Below are 18,118 nucleotides of genomic sequence, written 5' to 3' on the forward strand. Positions count from 1 at the left end.
GGTCTGCGGAAGCTCATCCCTTGTGACAGGTTGTCCAGGGTCAGCCACCAACGGAGTGAATCTCTGGTCCTCTGATCTACTTGTATCGTCGGAGACAAGTCTGTATAATCCCCATTCCACTGTCTGAGCATGCACAGTTGTAATGGTCTTAGATGAATTTGCGCAAAAGGAACTATGTCCATTGCCGCGACCATCAAACCTATTACTTCCATGCACTGCGCTATGGAAGGAAGAAGAACAGAATGAAGTACTTGACAAGAGCTTAGAAGTTTTGATTTTCTGGCCTCTGTCAGAAAAATCCTCATTTCTAAGGAGTCTATTATTGTTCCCAAGAAGGCAACTCTTGTTGACGGAGAAAGAGAACTTTTTTCTACGTTCACTTTCCACCCGTGAGATCTGAGAAAGGCCAGGACAATGTCCGTATGAGCCTTTGCTTGTGGTAGAGACGACGCTTGAATCAGTATGTCGTCCAAGTAAGGTACTACTGCAATGCCCCTTGGTCTTAGCACCGCTAGAAGGGACCCTAGTACCTTTGTGAAAATTCTTGGAGCAGTGGCTAATCCGAATGGAAGTGCCACAAACTGGTAATGCTTGTCCAGAAAGGCGAACCTTAGGAACCGATGATGTTCCTTGTGGATAGGAATATGTAGATACGCATCCTTTAAATCCACCGTGGTCATGAATTGACCTTCCTGGATGGTAGGAAGAATTGTCCGAATGGTTTCCATTTTGAACGATGGAACCTTGAGAAATTTGTTTAGGATCTTGAGATCTAAGATTGGTCTGAATGTTCCCTCTTTTTTGGGAACTATGAACAGATTGGAGTATAATCCCATCCCTTGTTCTCCTAATGGAACCGGATGAATCACTCCCATTTTTAACAGGTCTTCTACACAATGTAAGAATGCCTGTCTTTTTATGTGGTCTGAAGACAATTGAGACCTGTGGAACCTCCCCCTTGGGGGTAGCTCCTTGAATTCCAGAAGATAACTTTGGGAGACTATTTCTAGCGCCCAAGGATCCAGAACATCTCTTGCCCAAGCCTGAGCGAAGAGAGAAAGTCTGCCCCCCACCAGATCCGGTCCCGGATCGGGGGCCAACATCTCATGCTGTCTTGGTAGCAGTGGCAGGTTTCTTGGCCTGCTTACCTTTGTTCCAGCCTTGCATTGGCCTCCAGGCTGGCTTGGTTTGAGAAGTATTACCCTCTTGCTTAGAGGATGTAGAACTTGAGGCTGGTCCGTTTCTGCGAAAGGGACGAAAATTTGGTTTATTTTTAGCCTTAAAAGACCTATCCTGAGGAAGGGCGTGGCCCTTACCCCCAGTGATATCTGAAATAATCTCTTTCAAGTCAGGGCCAAACAGCGTTTTCCCCTTGAAAGGTATGTTAAGCAATTTGTTCTTGGAAGACGCATCCGCTGACCAAGATTTTAGCCAAAGCGCTCTGCGCGCCACAATAGCAAACCCTGAATTTTTCGCCGCTAATCTAGCTAATTGCAAAGTGGCGTCTAAAGTAAAAGAGTTAGCCAATTTAAGAGCGTGAACTCTGTCCATAATCTCCTCATAAGAAGAATCTTTATCGAGCAACCTTTCTAGTTCATCGAACCAGAAACACGCTGCTGTAGTGACAGGAACAATGCATGAAATTGGTTGTAGAAGGTAACCTTGCTGAACAAACATCTTTTTAAGCAAACCCTCTAATTTTTTATCCATAGGATCTTTGAAAGCACAACTATCTTCTATAGGGATAGTAGTGCGTTTGTTTAGAGTAGAAACCGCCCCCTCGACCTTGGGGACTGTCTGCCATAAGTCCCTTCTGGGGTCGACCATAGGAAACAATTTCTTAAATATAGGGGGAGGGACAAAAGGTATGCCGGGCCTTTCCCATTCTTTGTCCGCCACCCGCTTGGGTATAGGAAAAGCTTCGGGGGGCCCCGGGACCTCTAGGAACTTGTCCATCTTACATAATTTCTCTGGAATGACCAAATTGTCACAATCATCCAGAGTAGACAACACCTCCTTAAGCAGAGCGCGGAGATGTTCCAATTTAAATTTGAATGTAATCACATCAGGTTCAGCTTGTAGAGAAATTTTCCCTGAATTTGAAATTTCTCCCTCAGACAAAACCTCCCTGGCCCCCTCAGACTGGTGTAGGGGCATGTCAGAACCATTATCATCAGCGACCTCATGCTCTTCAGTATTTTCTAAAACAGAGCAGTCGCGCTTTCGCTGATAAGTGGGCATTTTGGCTAAAATGTTTTTGATAGAATTATCCATTACAGCCGTTAATTGTTGCATAGTAAGGAGTATTGGCGCACTAGATGTACTAGGGGCCTCCTGTGTGGGCAAGACTGGCGTAGACGAAGGAGGGGATGATGCAGTACCATGCTTACTCCCCTCACTTGAGGAATCATCTTGGGCATCATTTTCTCTAAATTATTTGTCACATACATCACATCTATTTAAATGAGAAGGAACCTTGGCTTCCTCACATACAGAACATAGTCTATCTGATAGTTCAGACATGTTAAACAGGCATAAACTTGATAACAAAGAACAAAAAACGTTTTAAAATAAAACCGTTACTGTCACTTTAAATTTTAAACTGAACACACTTTATTACTGAATATGTGAAAAAGTATGAAGGAATTGTTCAAAATTCACCAAATTTTCACCACAGTGTCTTAAAGCCTTAAAAGTATTGCACACCAAATTTGAAAGCTTTAACTCTTAAAATAACGGAACCGGAGCCGTTTTTATATTTAACCCCTATACAGTCCCTGGTATCTGCTTTGCTGAGACCCAACCAAGCCCAGAGGGGAATACGATACCAAATGACGCCTTCAGTAAGCTTTTTCTATGTATCTGAGCTCCTCACACATGCATCTGCATGCCTTGCTTCCCAAAAACAACTGCGCATTAGTGGCGCGAAAATGAGGCTCTGCCTATGATTAGTGAAGGCCCCCAGTGAAAAAGGTGTCCAATACAGTGCCTGCCGTTTCTTTAACATAATTCCCAAGAATAAAATAACTCCTCAAAGCTATAAACTATTAAAAATGCTTATAAATCAATTGTTTTAGCCCAGAAAAATGTCTACCAGTCTTTAAAGCCCTTGTGAAGCCCTTTATTCTTATTTAATAAAAATGGCTTACCGGATCCCATAGGGAAAATGACAGCTTCCAGCATTACCAAGTCTTGTTAGAAATGTGTCATACCTCAAGCAGCAAAAGTCTGCTCACTGTTTCCCCCAACTGAAGTTAATTCCTCTCAACAGTCCTGTGTGGAAACAGCCATCGATTTTAGTAACGTTTGCTAAAATCATTTTCCTCTTACAAACAGAAATCTTCATCTCTTTTCTGTTTCAGAGTAAATAGTACATACCAGCACTATTTTAAAATAACAAACTCTTGATTGAAGAATAAAAACTACATTTAAACACCAAAAAACTCTAAGCCATCTCCGTGGAGATGTTGCCTGTGCAACGGCAAAGAGAATGACTGGGGAAGGCGGAGCCTAGGAGGGATCATGTGACCAGCTTTGCTGGGCTCTTTGCCATTTCCTGTTGGGGAAGAGAATATCCCACAAGTAAGGATGACGCCGTGGACCGGACACACCTATGTTGGAGAAAAATAGACACTCAACTGTAACCTACAACTCTCACAAACAACATACAGGCACACTCACCTGTAGCCTATCTCGCTGAGACACAAACTTACCTGGGCTGATACTGCCACTGTTTTTCAAATCCAGAGTTCCCATCTGATACCTCACACACAGATCTTCTGTTATCTCTTCTTTCACTATATCAGTGTTATCTTCATCTGTACAAATAAAGCAGATTCAGTTTGTATATCACATAATTTAGTTTTTATAACTTTACTATAAAACAGTTTGTATATTTCCCAGACAGCACCAAATGCACACACTGTGGTAATTTCCCTCAATTATCTTATTTATTGTATATCTTTTTAGCTGAAAAGGAAGTTTAGATACAAAAGGCGTGCACACTCACTTGTAACCTGCATGCCTCACACACAATATACAGTGGGGAAAAAAAGTATTTAGTCAGCCACCAATTGTGCAAGTTCTCCCACTTAAGAAGATGAGAGAGCCCTGTAATTTTCATCATAGGTATACCTCAACTATGAGAGACAAAATGTGGAAACAAATCCAGACAATCACACTGTCTGATTTGGAAAGAATTTATTTGCAAATTATGGTGGAAAATAAGTATTTGGTCACCTACAAACAAGGAAGATTTCTGGCTCTCACAGACCTGTATCTTCTTCTTTAAGAGGCTCCTCTGTCCTCCACTCATTACCTGTATTAATGACACCTGTTTGAACTTGTTATCAGTATAAAAAACACCTGTCTACAACCTCAAACAGTCACACTCCAAACTCCACTATGGTGAAGACCAAAGAGCTGTCGAAGGACACCAGAAACAAAATTGTAGACCTGCACCAGGCTGGGAAGACTGAATCTGCAATAGGCAAGCAGCTTGGTGTAAATAAATCAACTGTGGGAGCAATAATTAGAAAATGGAAGACATACAAGACCACTGATAATCTCCCTCGATCTGGGGCTCCACGTAAGATCTCACCCCGTGGGGTCAAAATGATCACAAGAACGGTGAGCAAACATCCCAGAACCACACGGGGGACCTAGTGAATGACCTGCAGAGAGCTGGGACCAACGTAACAAAGGCTACCATCAGTAACACACTACGCCGCCAGGGACTCAGATCCTGCAGTGCCAGACGTGTCCCCCTGCTTAAGCCAGTACATGTCCGGGCCCGTCTGAAGTATGCTAGAGAGCATTTGGATGATCCAGAAGTGGATTGGGAGAATGTCATATGGTCAAATGAAAACAAAGTAGAACTGTTTGGCAGAAACACAACTTGTCGTGTTTGGTGGAGAGAGAACACCATACCTACTGTGATGCATGGGGGTGACAACATCATGCTTTGGGGCTATTTCTCTGCAAAGGGAACAGGACGACTGATCCGTGTACATGAAAGAATGAATGGGGCCATGTATCGTGAGATTTTGAGTGCAAACCTTCTTCCATCAGCAAGGGCATTGAAGATGAAACGTGGCTGGGTCTTTCAGCATGACAATGATCCCAAACACACTGCCTGGGCAATGTAGGAGTGACTTCGTAAGAAGCATTTCAAGGTCCTGGAGTGGCCTAGCCAGTCTCCAGATCTCAACCCCATAGAAAACCTTTGGAGGGAGTTGAAAGTCCATGTTGCCCAGCGACAGCCCCAAAACATCACTGCTCTAGAGGAGATCTGCATGCAGGAATGGGCCAACATACCAGCAACAGTGTATGACAACCTTGTGAAGACTTATAGAAAACGTTTGACCTCTGTCATTGCCAACAAAGGATATATAACAAAGTATTGAGATGAACTTTTGATATTGACCAAATACTTATTTTCCACCATAATTTGCAAATAAATTCTTTCCAAATCAGACAATGTGATTGTCTAGATTTGTTTCCACATTTTGTCTCTCATAGTTGAGGTATACCTATGATGAAAATTACAGGCCTCTCTCATCTTCTTAAGTGGGAGAACTTGCACAATTGGTGGCTGACTAAATACTTTTTTTCCCAACTGTATGTGCACATTTATCTGTACCTTACACACAATATATGTTCACACTCACCTCTAACTCACAAACAATATATGTGCATACTCACCTGTAACCCATACCACACACCAACCTGTAATCCACATACCTTACACACAACATACATGCACAACAACCTGCAACCCACATACCTTACACACAACATACCTGCACACCAACCTGCAACCCACATACCTTACACACAACATACGTGCTCACTACCTGTAACACATGTATCTCACACACAATATATGTGCACACTCACCTGCAATCCACGTATCTCACACACAATATATGTGCACATTTGCCTGTATCCCACGTATCTCACAAACAATATATGTGCACACTGACCTGTAACCCACGTGCCTCACACACACTATATGTGCACACTCACCTGTAACTCATGCACCTCACACACAATATACGTGCACACTCACCTATAACTCATGTACTGCACACACAATATACGTGCACACTCACCTGTAACTCATGTACCTCACACACAATATATATGCACATTCACCCGTAACTTGTATCTGTCACTCAAAACATACATGCACACTCATCTGTAAAGCCCATCTCTCAACAAAAGTAAATACCCACCTGTAACCTTCATCCCTCAGATACAAGTGCACACTCACCTGGGCTGATACTGTCACTTGTGTTCTCATCAGGGTCTCCCAGCTGACACGTCACACACAGATCTTCTGTTATCTCAACTTTCACTATATCAGCATTATCCTCATCTGTACAAATAAAGTAGATTCAGTTTGTATATCACATAATTTAGTTTTTATAACTTTACTATAAAACAGTTTGTATATTTCCCAGACAGCACCAAATGCACACACTGTGGTAATTTCCCTCAATTATCTTATTTATTGTATATCTTTTTAGCTGAAAAGGAAGTTTAGATACAAAAGGCGTGCACACTCACTTGTAACCTGCATGCCTCACACACAATATATGTGCACATTTATCTGTACCTTACACACAATATATGTTCACACTCACCTCTAACTCATACTTCACAAACAATATATGTGCATACTCACCTGTAACCCATACCTCACACATAATATACGCACACACCAACCTGTAATCCACATACCTTACACACAACAAACGTGCACAACAACCTGCAACCCACATACCTTACACACAACATACCTGCACACCAACCTGCAACCCACATACCTTACACACAACATACGTGCTCACTATCTGTAACCCATGTATCTCACACACAATATATGTGCACACTCACCTGCAATCCATGTATCTCACACACAATATATGTGCACATTTACCTGTATCCCACGTATCTCACACACAATATATGTGCACACTCACCTGTAACCCACGTACCTCACACACACTATATGTGCACACTCACCTGTAACCCACGTACCTCACACACACTATATGTGCACACTCACCTGTAACTCATGCACCTCACACACAATATACATGCACACTCACCTATAACTCATGTACCGCACACACAATATATACGTGCACACTCACCTGTAACTCATGTACCTCACACACAATATATATGCACATTCCCCTGTAACTTGTATCTGTCACTCAAAACATACATGCACACTCATCTGTAAAGCCCATCTCTCAACAAAAGTAAATACCCACCTGTAACCTTCATCCCTCAAATACAAGTGCACACTCACCTGGGCTGATACTGTCACTTGTGTTCTCATCAGGGTCTCCCAGCTGACGCGTCACACACAGATCTTCTGTTATCTCAACTTTCACTATATCAGCATTATCCTCATCTGTACAAATAAAGTAGATTCAGTTTTTATATCACATGATCTAGTTATCTATAAAACAGTTTGTGCATTTCCCAGACAGACAACAACAACAAATACACACAATCAGCACATTTTCCCTCTCATCATTTTTTACTGTGATCCTCTATATTAAAATATAAAACTACACCATGAACTAAACAAGGGTTAAACTCATGTTGTTATCTGCGCTTATAAACGAGACAGTAAACTACAAGGGAGAGCAGTAAGTAACTGTGTGCACAGCCCCGACAGACTCTCACGTATTACTACTCACCTGCAGGGAGGGAGAGCAGTAAGTAACTGTGTGCACAGCCCCGGCAGACTCTCATGTATTACTACTCCCCGGCAGGGAGGGAGAGCAGTAAGTAACTGTGTGCACAGCCCCGGCAGACTCTCACGTATTACTACTCACCAGCAGGGAGGGAGAGGAGTAAGTAACTGTGTGCACAGCCCCGGCAGACTCTCATGTATTACTACTCCCCGGCAGGGAGGGAGAGCAGTAACTAACTGTGTGCACAGCCCCGGCAGACTCTCACGTATTACTACTCACCGGCAGGGAGGGAGAGCAGTAAGTAACTGTGTGCACAGCCCTGGCAGACTCTCACGTATTACTACTCACCGACAGGGAGGGAGAGCAGTAAGTAAATGTGTGCACAGCCCCGGCAGACTCTCACGTATTACTACTCACCGGCAGGGAGGGAGAGCAGTAAGTAAATGTGTGCACAGCCCCGGCAGACTCTCACGTATTACTACTCACCTGCAGGGAGGGAGAGCAGTAAGTAACTGTGTGCACAGCCCCGGCAGACTCTCACGTATTACTACTCACCGGCAGGGAGGGAGAGCAGTAAGTAACTGTGTGCACAGCCCCGGCAGACTCTCACGTATTACTACTCCCCGGCAGGGAGGGAGAGCAGTAAGTAACTGTGTGCACAGCCCCGGCAGACTCTCATGTATTACTACTCACCGGCAGGGAGGGAGAGCAGTAAGTAACTGTGTGCACAGCCCCGGCAGACTCTCACGTATTACTACTAACCGGCAGGGAGGGAGAGCAGTAAGTAACTGTGTGCACAGCCCCGGCAGACTCTCACGTATTACTACTCACCGGCAGGGAGGGAGAGCAGTAAGTAACTGTGTGCACAGCCCTGGCAGACTCTCACGTATTACTACTCACCGGCAGGAAGGGAGAGCAGTAAGTAACTGCGTGCACAGCCCCGGCAGACTCTCACGTATTACTACTCACCGGCAGGGAGGGACCAATGTATTTCAGTCTGATGACAATTCATGTCATTTGTCTCATCCTCTTCCTTCACATGTAATAGCCCAGTGCCCGGGTTTTCCTCTAGACGCCCTGTAATTACAGCAGGAAATTACCCGATAGTATATGATAGAGGATGTAATATAAACTTATAAAATATTATTATTATTACATAAAATATTAATATATCCACCTTAATGGTTAATAGGGAACAGCTATGGGTCCAAATATACCAGCAGCTTTGAATATTGTAGTAATTTTCTATGCAGCTAATTCATTCACCTTGAGGAATCCTCCTGATAGGTAAATGTGAGTTATTAAACAGTGTGTACCATGCCAATAGCGCTCTCTAATGAAGGATCCTGCGTATAACAGTCTATACCAGTATGCAGTGAGGTTTTACATAACGGATTTAATAAAGGCTGCTGAACAAATCTAAATAAAAAGCTTGCTGCCTGTTCCCCTTTTATATCTTTTAATACACGTAAGTGTTATGGTTTGGGATATACACAATACAGGGCTAATAGACGTATCCGTGTGCTGTAAACCTCAGAGGTTAAATAGCTAATAACCCTACATAAAGATTGGTCAAAACAAGTGCAACTGAAAAGGAGGATACCAGGGAGCATAAGTACTGGCTAGACGCCATCACAATACAACGGCACCAAAAAGAAAGGCGCAGAGGGATACGGCAGAGCACCTCCAGCTCCACACTAACTTCTGCCCCCAGCTATGCACTGAAGAGCAGCACCATATTGTACATAATAAGTTTATGTAACAATGCAGCAATGCTTCAGCTCCATTCAATGAAAGAATACCTAGATATCCTCAGGAGCATGCACATGTCGAGGAGCACTATATGTATAATGTTGTTACAAGCACTGCTGCAAATACAGAGCACACACCTGAGCCTACCTCAGTATGCTCTCATGGTAAGAACTGCTGCCATATACAGAGCACACACCTGAGCCTACCTCAGTATACTCTCATGATAAGAACTGCTGCCATAAACAGAGCACACACCTGAGCCTACCTCAATATGCTCTCATGATAAGAACTGCTGCCATATACAGAGCACACACCTGAGCCTACCTCAGTATGCTCTCATGATAAGAACTGCTGCCATATACAGAGCACACACCTGAGCCTACCTCAGTATGCTCTCATGATAAGAACTGCTGCCATATACAGAGCACACACCTGAGCCTACCTCAGTATGCTCTCATGGTAAGAACTGCTGCCATATACAGAGCACACACCTGAGCCTACCTCAGTATGCTCTCATGATAAGAACTGCTGCCATATACAGAGAACACACCTGAGCCTACCTCAGTATGCGCTCATGATAAGAACTGCTGCCATATACAGAGCACACACCTGAGCCTACCTCAGTATGCTCTCATGATAAGAACTGCTGCCATATACAGGGCACACACCTGAGCCTACCTCAGTATGCTCTCATGATAAGAACTGCTGCCATATACAGGGCACACACCTGAACCTACCTCAGTATGCTCTCATGAAAATAACTGCTGCCATATACAGAGAACACACCTGAGCCTACCTCAGTATGCTCTCATGATAAGAACTGCTGCCATATACAGAGCACACACCTGAGCCTCCCTCAGTATGCTCTCATGATAAGAACTGCTGCCATATACAGAGCACACACCTGAGCCTACAACAGTATGCTCTCATGATAAGAACTGCAGCCATATACAGAGCACACACCTGAGCCTCCCTCAGTATGCTCTCATGATAAGAACTGCTGCCATATACAGAGCACACACCTTAGCCTACCTCAGTATGCTCTCATAAGAACTGCTGCCATATACACAGCACACACCTGAGCCTACGTCAGTATGCTCTCATGATAAGAACTGCTGCCATATACAGAGCACACACCTGAGCCTACCTCAGTATGCTGTCATGAAAATAACTGCTGCCGTATACAGAGCACACACCTGAGCCTACCTCAGTATGCTCTCATGATAAGAACTGCTGCCATATACAGAGCACACACCTTAGCCTACCTCAGTATGCTCTCATGATAAGAACTGCTGCCATATACAGAGCACACACCTGAACCTGCCTCAGTATGCTCTCATGATAAGAACTGCAGCCATATACAGAGCACACACCTGAGCCTACCTCAGTATGCTCTCATTATAACTGCTGCCATATACAGAGCACACACCTGAGCCTACCTCAGTATGCTCTCATGGTAAGAACTGCTGCCATATACAGAGCACACACCTGAGCCTACCTCAGTATGCTCTCATGATAAGAACTGCTGCCATATACAGAGAACACACCTGAGCCTACCTCAGTATGCGCTCATGATAAGAACTGCTGCCATATACAGAGCACACACCTGAGCCTACCTCAGTATGCTCTCATGATAAGAACTGCTGCCATATACAGGGCACACACCTGAGCCTACCTCAGTATGCTCTCATGATAAGAACTGCTGCCATATACAGGGCACACACCTGAACCTACCTCAGTATGCTCTCATGAAAATAACTGCTGCCATATACAGAGAACACACCTGAGCCTACCTCAGTATGCTCTCATGATAAGAACTGCTGCCATATACAGAGCACACACCTGAGCCTCCCTCAGTATGCTCTCATGATAAGAACTGCTGCCATATACAGAGCACACACCTTAGCCTACCTCAGTATGCTCTCATAAGAACTGCTGCCATATACACAGCACACACCTGAGCCTACGTCAGTATGCTCTCATGATAAGAACTGCTGCCATATACAGAGCACACACCTGAGCCTACCTCAGTATGCTGTCATGAAAATAACTGCTGCCGTATACAGAGCACACACCTGAGCCTACCTCAGTATGCTCTCATGATAAGAACTGCTGCCATATACAGAGCACACACCTGAGCCTACCTCAGTATGCTCTCATGATAAGAACTGCTGCCATATACAGAGCACACACCTGAACCTGCCTCAGTATGCTCTCATGATAAGAACTGCAGCCATATACAGAGCACACACCTGAGCCTACCTCAGTATGCTCTCATGATAAGAACTGCTGCCATATACAGAGCACACACCTGAGCCTACCTCAGTATGCTCTCATGATAAGAACTGCTGCCATATACAGAGCACACACCTGAACCTACCTCAGTATGCTCTCATGAAAATAACTGCTGCCATATACAGAGAACACACCTGAGCCTACCTCAGTATGCTCTCATGATAAGAACTGCTGCCATATACAGAGCACACACCTGAGCCTCCCTCAGTATGCTCTCATGATAAGAACTGCTGCCATATACAGAGCACACACCTTAGCCTACCTCAGTATGCTCTCATAAGAACTGCTGCCATATACAGAGCACACACCTGAGCCTACGTCAGTATGCTCTCATGATAAGAACTGCTGCCATATACAGAGCACACACCTGAGCCTACCTCAGTATGCTCTCATGATAAGAACTGCTGCAAATACAGAGCACACACCCGAGCCTACCTCAGTATGCTCTCATGATAAGAACTGCTGCCATATACAGAGCACACACCTTAGCCTACCTCAGTATGCTCTCATAAGAACTGCTGCCATATACAGAGCACACACCTGAGCCTACCTCAGTATGCTCTAATGATAAGAACTGCTGCCATATACAGAGAACACACCTGAGCCTACCTCAGTATGCTCTCATGATAAGAACTGCTGCCATATACAGAGCACACACCTGAACCTACCTCAGTATGCTCTCATGATAAGAACTGCTGCCATATACAGAGCACACACCTGAGCCTACCTCAGTATGCTCTCATGATAAGAACTGCTGCCATATACAGAGCACACACCTGAGCCTACCTCAGTATGCTCTCATGATAAGAACTGCTGCCATATACAGAGCACACACCTGAACCTACCTCAGTATGCTCTCATGAAAATAACTGCTGCCATATACAGAGAACACACCTGAGCCTACCTCAGTATGCTCTCATGATAAGAACTGCTGCCATATACAGAGCACACACCTGAGCCTCCCTCAGTATGCTCTCATGATAAGAACTGCTGCCATATACAGAGCACACACCTTAGCCTACCTCAGTATGCTCTCATAAGAACTGCTGCCATATACAGAGCACACACCTGAGCCTACGTCAGTATGCTCTCATGATAAGAACTGCTGCCATATACAGAGCACACACCTGAGCCTACCTCAGTATGCGCTCATGATAAGAACTGCTGCCATATACAGAGAACACACCTGAGCCTACCTCAGTATGCTCTCATGATAAGAACTGCTGCCATATACAGAGCACACACCTGAGCCTACCTCAGTATGCTCTCATGATAACTGCTGCCATATACAGAGCACACACCTGAGCCTACCTCAGTATGCGCTCATGATAAGAACTGCTGCCATATACAGAGCACACACCTGAGCCTACCTCAGTATGCTCTCATGATAAGAACTGCTGCCATATACAGAGCACACACCTGAACCTACCTCAGTATGCTCTCATGATAAGAACTGCTGCCATATACAGAGCACACACCTGAGCCTACCTCAGTATGCTCTCATGATAAGAACTGCTGCCATATACAGAGCACACACCTGAGCCTACCTCAGTATGCTCTCATGATAAGAACTGCTGCCATATACAGAGCACACACCTGAACCTACCTCAGTATGCTCTCATGAAAATAACTGCTGCCATATACAGAGAACACACCTGAGCCTACCTCAGTATGCTCTCATGATAAGAACTGCTGCCATATACAGAGCACACACCTGAGCCTCCCTCAGTATGCTCTCATGATAAGAACTGCTGCCATATACAGAGCACACACCTTAGCCTACCTCAGTATGCTCTCATAAGAACTGCTGCCATATACAGAGCACACACCTGAGCCTACGTCAGTATGCTCTCATGATAAGAACTGCTGCCATATACAGAGCACACACCTGAGCCTACCTCAGTATGCTCTAATAAGAACTGCTGCCATATACAGAGAACACACCTGAGCCTACCTCAGTATGCTCTCATGATAAGAACTGCTGCCATATACAGAGCACACACCTGAGCCTACCTCAGTATGCTCTCATGATAACTGCTGCCATATACAGAGCACACACCTGAGCCTACCTCAGTATGCGCTCATGATAAGAACTGCTGCCATATACAGAGCACACACCTGAGCCTACCTCAGTATGCTCTCATGATAAGAACTGCTGCCATATACAGAGCACACACCTGAGCCTACCTCAGTATGCTCTCATGATAACTGCTGCCATATACAGAGCACACACCTGAGCCTACCTCAGTATGCGCTCATGATAAGAACTGCTGCCATATACAGAGCACACACCTGAGCCTACCTCAGTATGCTCTCATGATAAGAACTGCTGCCATATACAGAGAACACACCTGAGCCTACCTCAGTATGCTCTCATGATAAGAACTGCAGCCATATACAGAGCACACACCTGAGCCTACCTCAGTATGCTCTCATGATAAGAACTGCAGCCATATACAGAGCACACACCTGAGCCTACCTCAGTATGCTCTCAGGATAAGAACTGCTGCCATATACAGAGCACACACCTGAGCCTACCTCAGTATGCTCTCATGAAAAGCACTGCGCCCATATATACAACACAATCCTGTGCATACCTCAGTATGCTCTCACTACCAGCACTGCTGTTATCTATAGAGCACGCTCTTGACCCTTCCTCCATAGAAAAAAAACTGGGTTTCAACAAGGGAGACCAAGAGAAAGTGGTAAATGTGATAATAGAAATAAATTAAAATAAGTCGTCCCTATAACAGGTTTAGCTGCTGCAGTTTCATACAACAGAGGTTTTTCAGTTTGATTTTCTTCATTTACAGGTGGCGCTGGTGAAGCTCTGCATCGTTACACTAGGTGCTGCCATCTTGTAGTGTTGGTGATCTTGTACTCTGTGACAAAAGCGCTGCTCATGCACAGATCAGTATTGATGTTGTCTGTTTGACAGCTGTATTGTTCACTTTTATTTAATGTGCATCATAAGATGTGTTCGGCAAGCGCTCCAAATGAACTCGAGCTCGCTTGGAGCGTTTTGTGAAGACTTCAAAGCGAGTCGCTGGGCGTTCGCTCAGTGCTCTGATGACGCAAGTGCTGGTAAAGCGGGGACTTTTCAGAGCAAGCTCAGACGCTTGTAAACATGGCAGCCTCTACGAGCAACACGTGTGTATATATATTTATTTACACACGTGTTGCTCATGGAGGCTGCCATGTTTACAATAATGTAAAAAAATCATGTCGATTTGTGAAAGTATTATTAAGTTTACAACACTTATATAATATATATATATATATATATATATATATATATACACAGGTATACCCCGCTCATACAGCGGGTTAGGGACCGGAGCCCCGCTGTAAAGTGAAAACCGCCTTAAAGTGAAACAAGGCAGTTTTAGCTTTCTTTTCAGTGTTTAAAATCTTAAAAACATGTTTGAACTAACATATATTAGGGGTGCAATAGTGCTACGTTTAGTTTAACACTAGCACAGCAAGTATTCAATTAGTATTCAATAAATACTGTACCTGTAAAATAGTGACAATTACTGTAGTAAAATTTGCCAGACTATAGCACTGAGACACAGATTGCACTACAATGCAGTTAACAGAGTGAACTAAGCATAGCAAAATGGTGCCAGTCACTTTTCTCGCAATCTCACAATGATTTACAGCACTGTTTCAAAATCCTTGGAGGTTGAACTTCAGCTCCACAAAGCGCTGTATTAGCGAATCACTGTAAAGTGAAGCGCTGTAAAGTGAGGTATACCTGTATATCTCCATTCAAGATTACCAGCACTCACTATTTATTCCAAAATGCCGGGGTGTTCCCAAATTTACAATATTAATTGGTGGTTCAAATGAACAGAGGCACTCGCCGTGTTACAAAAGTACTTTATTCTCTCATGTGAGTAAACGTTTTCGGGCTATGATGCCCGTCATCAGACTCCTGAAATGAAGAAATGACGGGCATCATAGCCCGAAAACGTTTACTCACATGAGAGAATAAAGCACTTTTGTAACACGGCGAGTGCCTCTGTTCATTTGAACCACCTATATATATATATATATATATATATATATATATATATATATATATATATATATATATATATATATATATATATATATATATATATATATATATATATACACACACACACACACACACACACACAGAGAGAGAAGCACACTCACAGGAACAAACTGGCTCAATACTATTGTTAGCCTGTTCTATGGCGATTTACCACCTGGGTGCAGCTTCTTTTAGCACAGTACTGATTTTCACAGAAACTTTCCTGTAGTATATCAGTCTGATCCCGCTTATTACGGTCAGTCAGCGCCTAAATACCAGGCAATTCCTCTCTGAACAAGGAACACAGCAACCACAGACGATCGTTCTGGCCTTCATTGGGCCTCGTCAGTGAGGTGTAGCCATATTCCTCTAAGCACACTGAGTAAGGAGTCCACGTCTGGTTTCCCCTTTTTCCCATAGGGAGACTAAATACACACAGAGAGAAGCACATTCACAGGAACTAACAACTGGCTCAATACTATTGTTAGCCTGTTCTATGGCAATTTACCACCTGGGTGCAGCTTCTGTTAGCCCAGTAATGCATATATATAAGTGTTGTAAATGTAATATTACTTTCACAAGTAAGGGAGCTTATAATAAACGTTCTACTGCATGATAATGGAGTACGAAAAAAAGGGGGGCGGGGCGTGAGGGCGCTAGTGAAAGCTTAAGAAATCCAATGTGTGAATATTTAACACAATGTGTGTATGTATAATTAAATTTTCCTTGGTTGATTATTCTGAATTATAAAACCAAAATTTCTATCAGTGTTAATTTATATGAATATTGTGTTGCAATTTGTGTTATATAACATTTAAGATACAGTGGCCTAGATTTAGAGTTCGGCGGTAGCCGTCAAAACCAGCGTTAGAGGCTCCTAACGCTGGTTTTGGCCGCCCGCTGGTATTTGGAGTCAGTGATTAAAGGGTCTAACGCTCACTTTACAGCCGCGACTTTTCCATACCGCAGATCCCCCTACGCCATTTGCGTAGCCTATCTTTTCAATGGGATCTTTCTAACGCCGGTATTTAGAGTCGTTTCTGCAGTGAGCGTTAGAGCTCTAACGACAAGATTCCAGCCGCCTGAAAATAGCAGGAGTTAAGAGCTTTCTGGCTAACGCCGGTTTATAAAGCTCTTAACTACTGTACCCTAAAGTACACTAACACCCATAAACTACCTATGTACCCCTAAACCGAGGTCCCCCCACATCGCCGCCACTCGATTAAAATTTTTAACCCCTAATCTGCCGACCGCCACCTACGTTATACTTATGTACCCCTAATCTGCTGCCCCTAACACCGCCGACCCCTGTATTATATCTATTAACCCCTAACTTGCCCCCCACAACGTCGCCGCAAGCTACTTAAAATAATTAACCCCTAATCTTCCGACCGCAAATCGCCGCCACCTACGTTATCCCTATGTACCCCTAATCTGCTACCCCTAACATCGCCGACCCCTATGTTATATTTATTAACCCCTAATCTGCCCCCCTCAACGTCGCCGACACCTACCTACACTTATTAACCCCTAATCTGCCGAGCGGACCTGAGCGCTACTATAATAAAGTTATTAACCCCTAATCCGCCTCACTAACCCTATCATAAATAGTATTAACCCCTAATCTGCCCTCCCTAACATCGCCGACACCTACCTTCAATTATTAACCCCTAATCTGTCGACCGGAGCTCACCGCTATTCTAATAAATGTATTAACCCCTAAAGCTAAGTCTAACCCTAACACTAACACCCCCCTAAGTTAAATATAATTTTTATCTAACGAAATAAATTAACTCTTATTAAATAAATGATTCCTATTTAAAGCTAAATACTTACCTGTAAAATAAATCCTAATATAGCTACAATATAAATTATAATTATATTATAGCTATTTTAGGATTAATATTTATTTTACAGGCAACTTTGTAATTATTTTAACCAGGTACAATAGCTATTAAATAGTTAAGAACTATTTAATAGTTACCTAGTTAAAATAATAACAAATTTACCTGTAAAATAAATCCTAACCTAAGATATAATTAAACCTAACACTACCCTATCAATAAAATAATTAAATAAACTACCTACAATTACCTACAATTAACCTAACACTACACTATCAATAAATTAATTAAACACAATTGCTACAAATAAATACAATTAAATAAACTATCTAAAGTACAAAAAATAAAAAAGAACTAAGTTACAGAAAATAATAAAATATTTACAAACATAAGAAAAATATTACAACAATTTTAAACTAATTACACCTACTCTAAGCCCCCTAATAAAA

The 18,118-nt window shown here is 43.2% G+C and overlaps 1 protein-coding gene across 5 annotated transcripts in view; it reads right to left on the bottom strand.

Annotated features, from left to right (window-relative positions):
* The window catches only part of LOC128657175 (gastrula zinc finger protein XlCGF17.1-like), a 65,192-nt gene that overhangs the window by 30,979 nt on the left and 16,095 nt on the right, over positions 1-18,118 (bottom strand). For 2 of the 5 annotated variants that reach the window (XM_053711419.1, XM_053711418.1), the window contains exons 3-6: positions 8,685-8,792; positions 7,322-7,426; positions 6,275-6,379; positions 3,714-3,818 (exon numbers count right to left, since the gene is read on the bottom strand). In XM_053711419.1, coding sequence (XP_053567394.1) covers positions 3,714-3,818; positions 6,275-6,379; positions 7,322-7,426; positions 8,685-8,792 — 423 coding nt within the window. Of the gene's footprint in view, positions 1-3,713; positions 3,819-6,274; positions 6,380-7,321; positions 7,427-8,684; positions 8,793-8,892; positions 8,998-18,118 lie in introns of those variants that run through there. The other 3 variants (XM_053711422.1, XM_053711421.1, XM_053711420.1) reach the window with 3 other exon arrangements.

This window comes from Bombina bombina, chromosome 4, assembly GCF_027579735.1.
Source record: "Bombina bombina isolate aBomBom1 chromosome 4, aBomBom1.pri, whole genome shotgun sequence".
Lineage (NCBI taxonomy): Eukaryota > Metazoa > Chordata > Amphibia > Anura > Bombinatoridae > Bombina > Bombina bombina.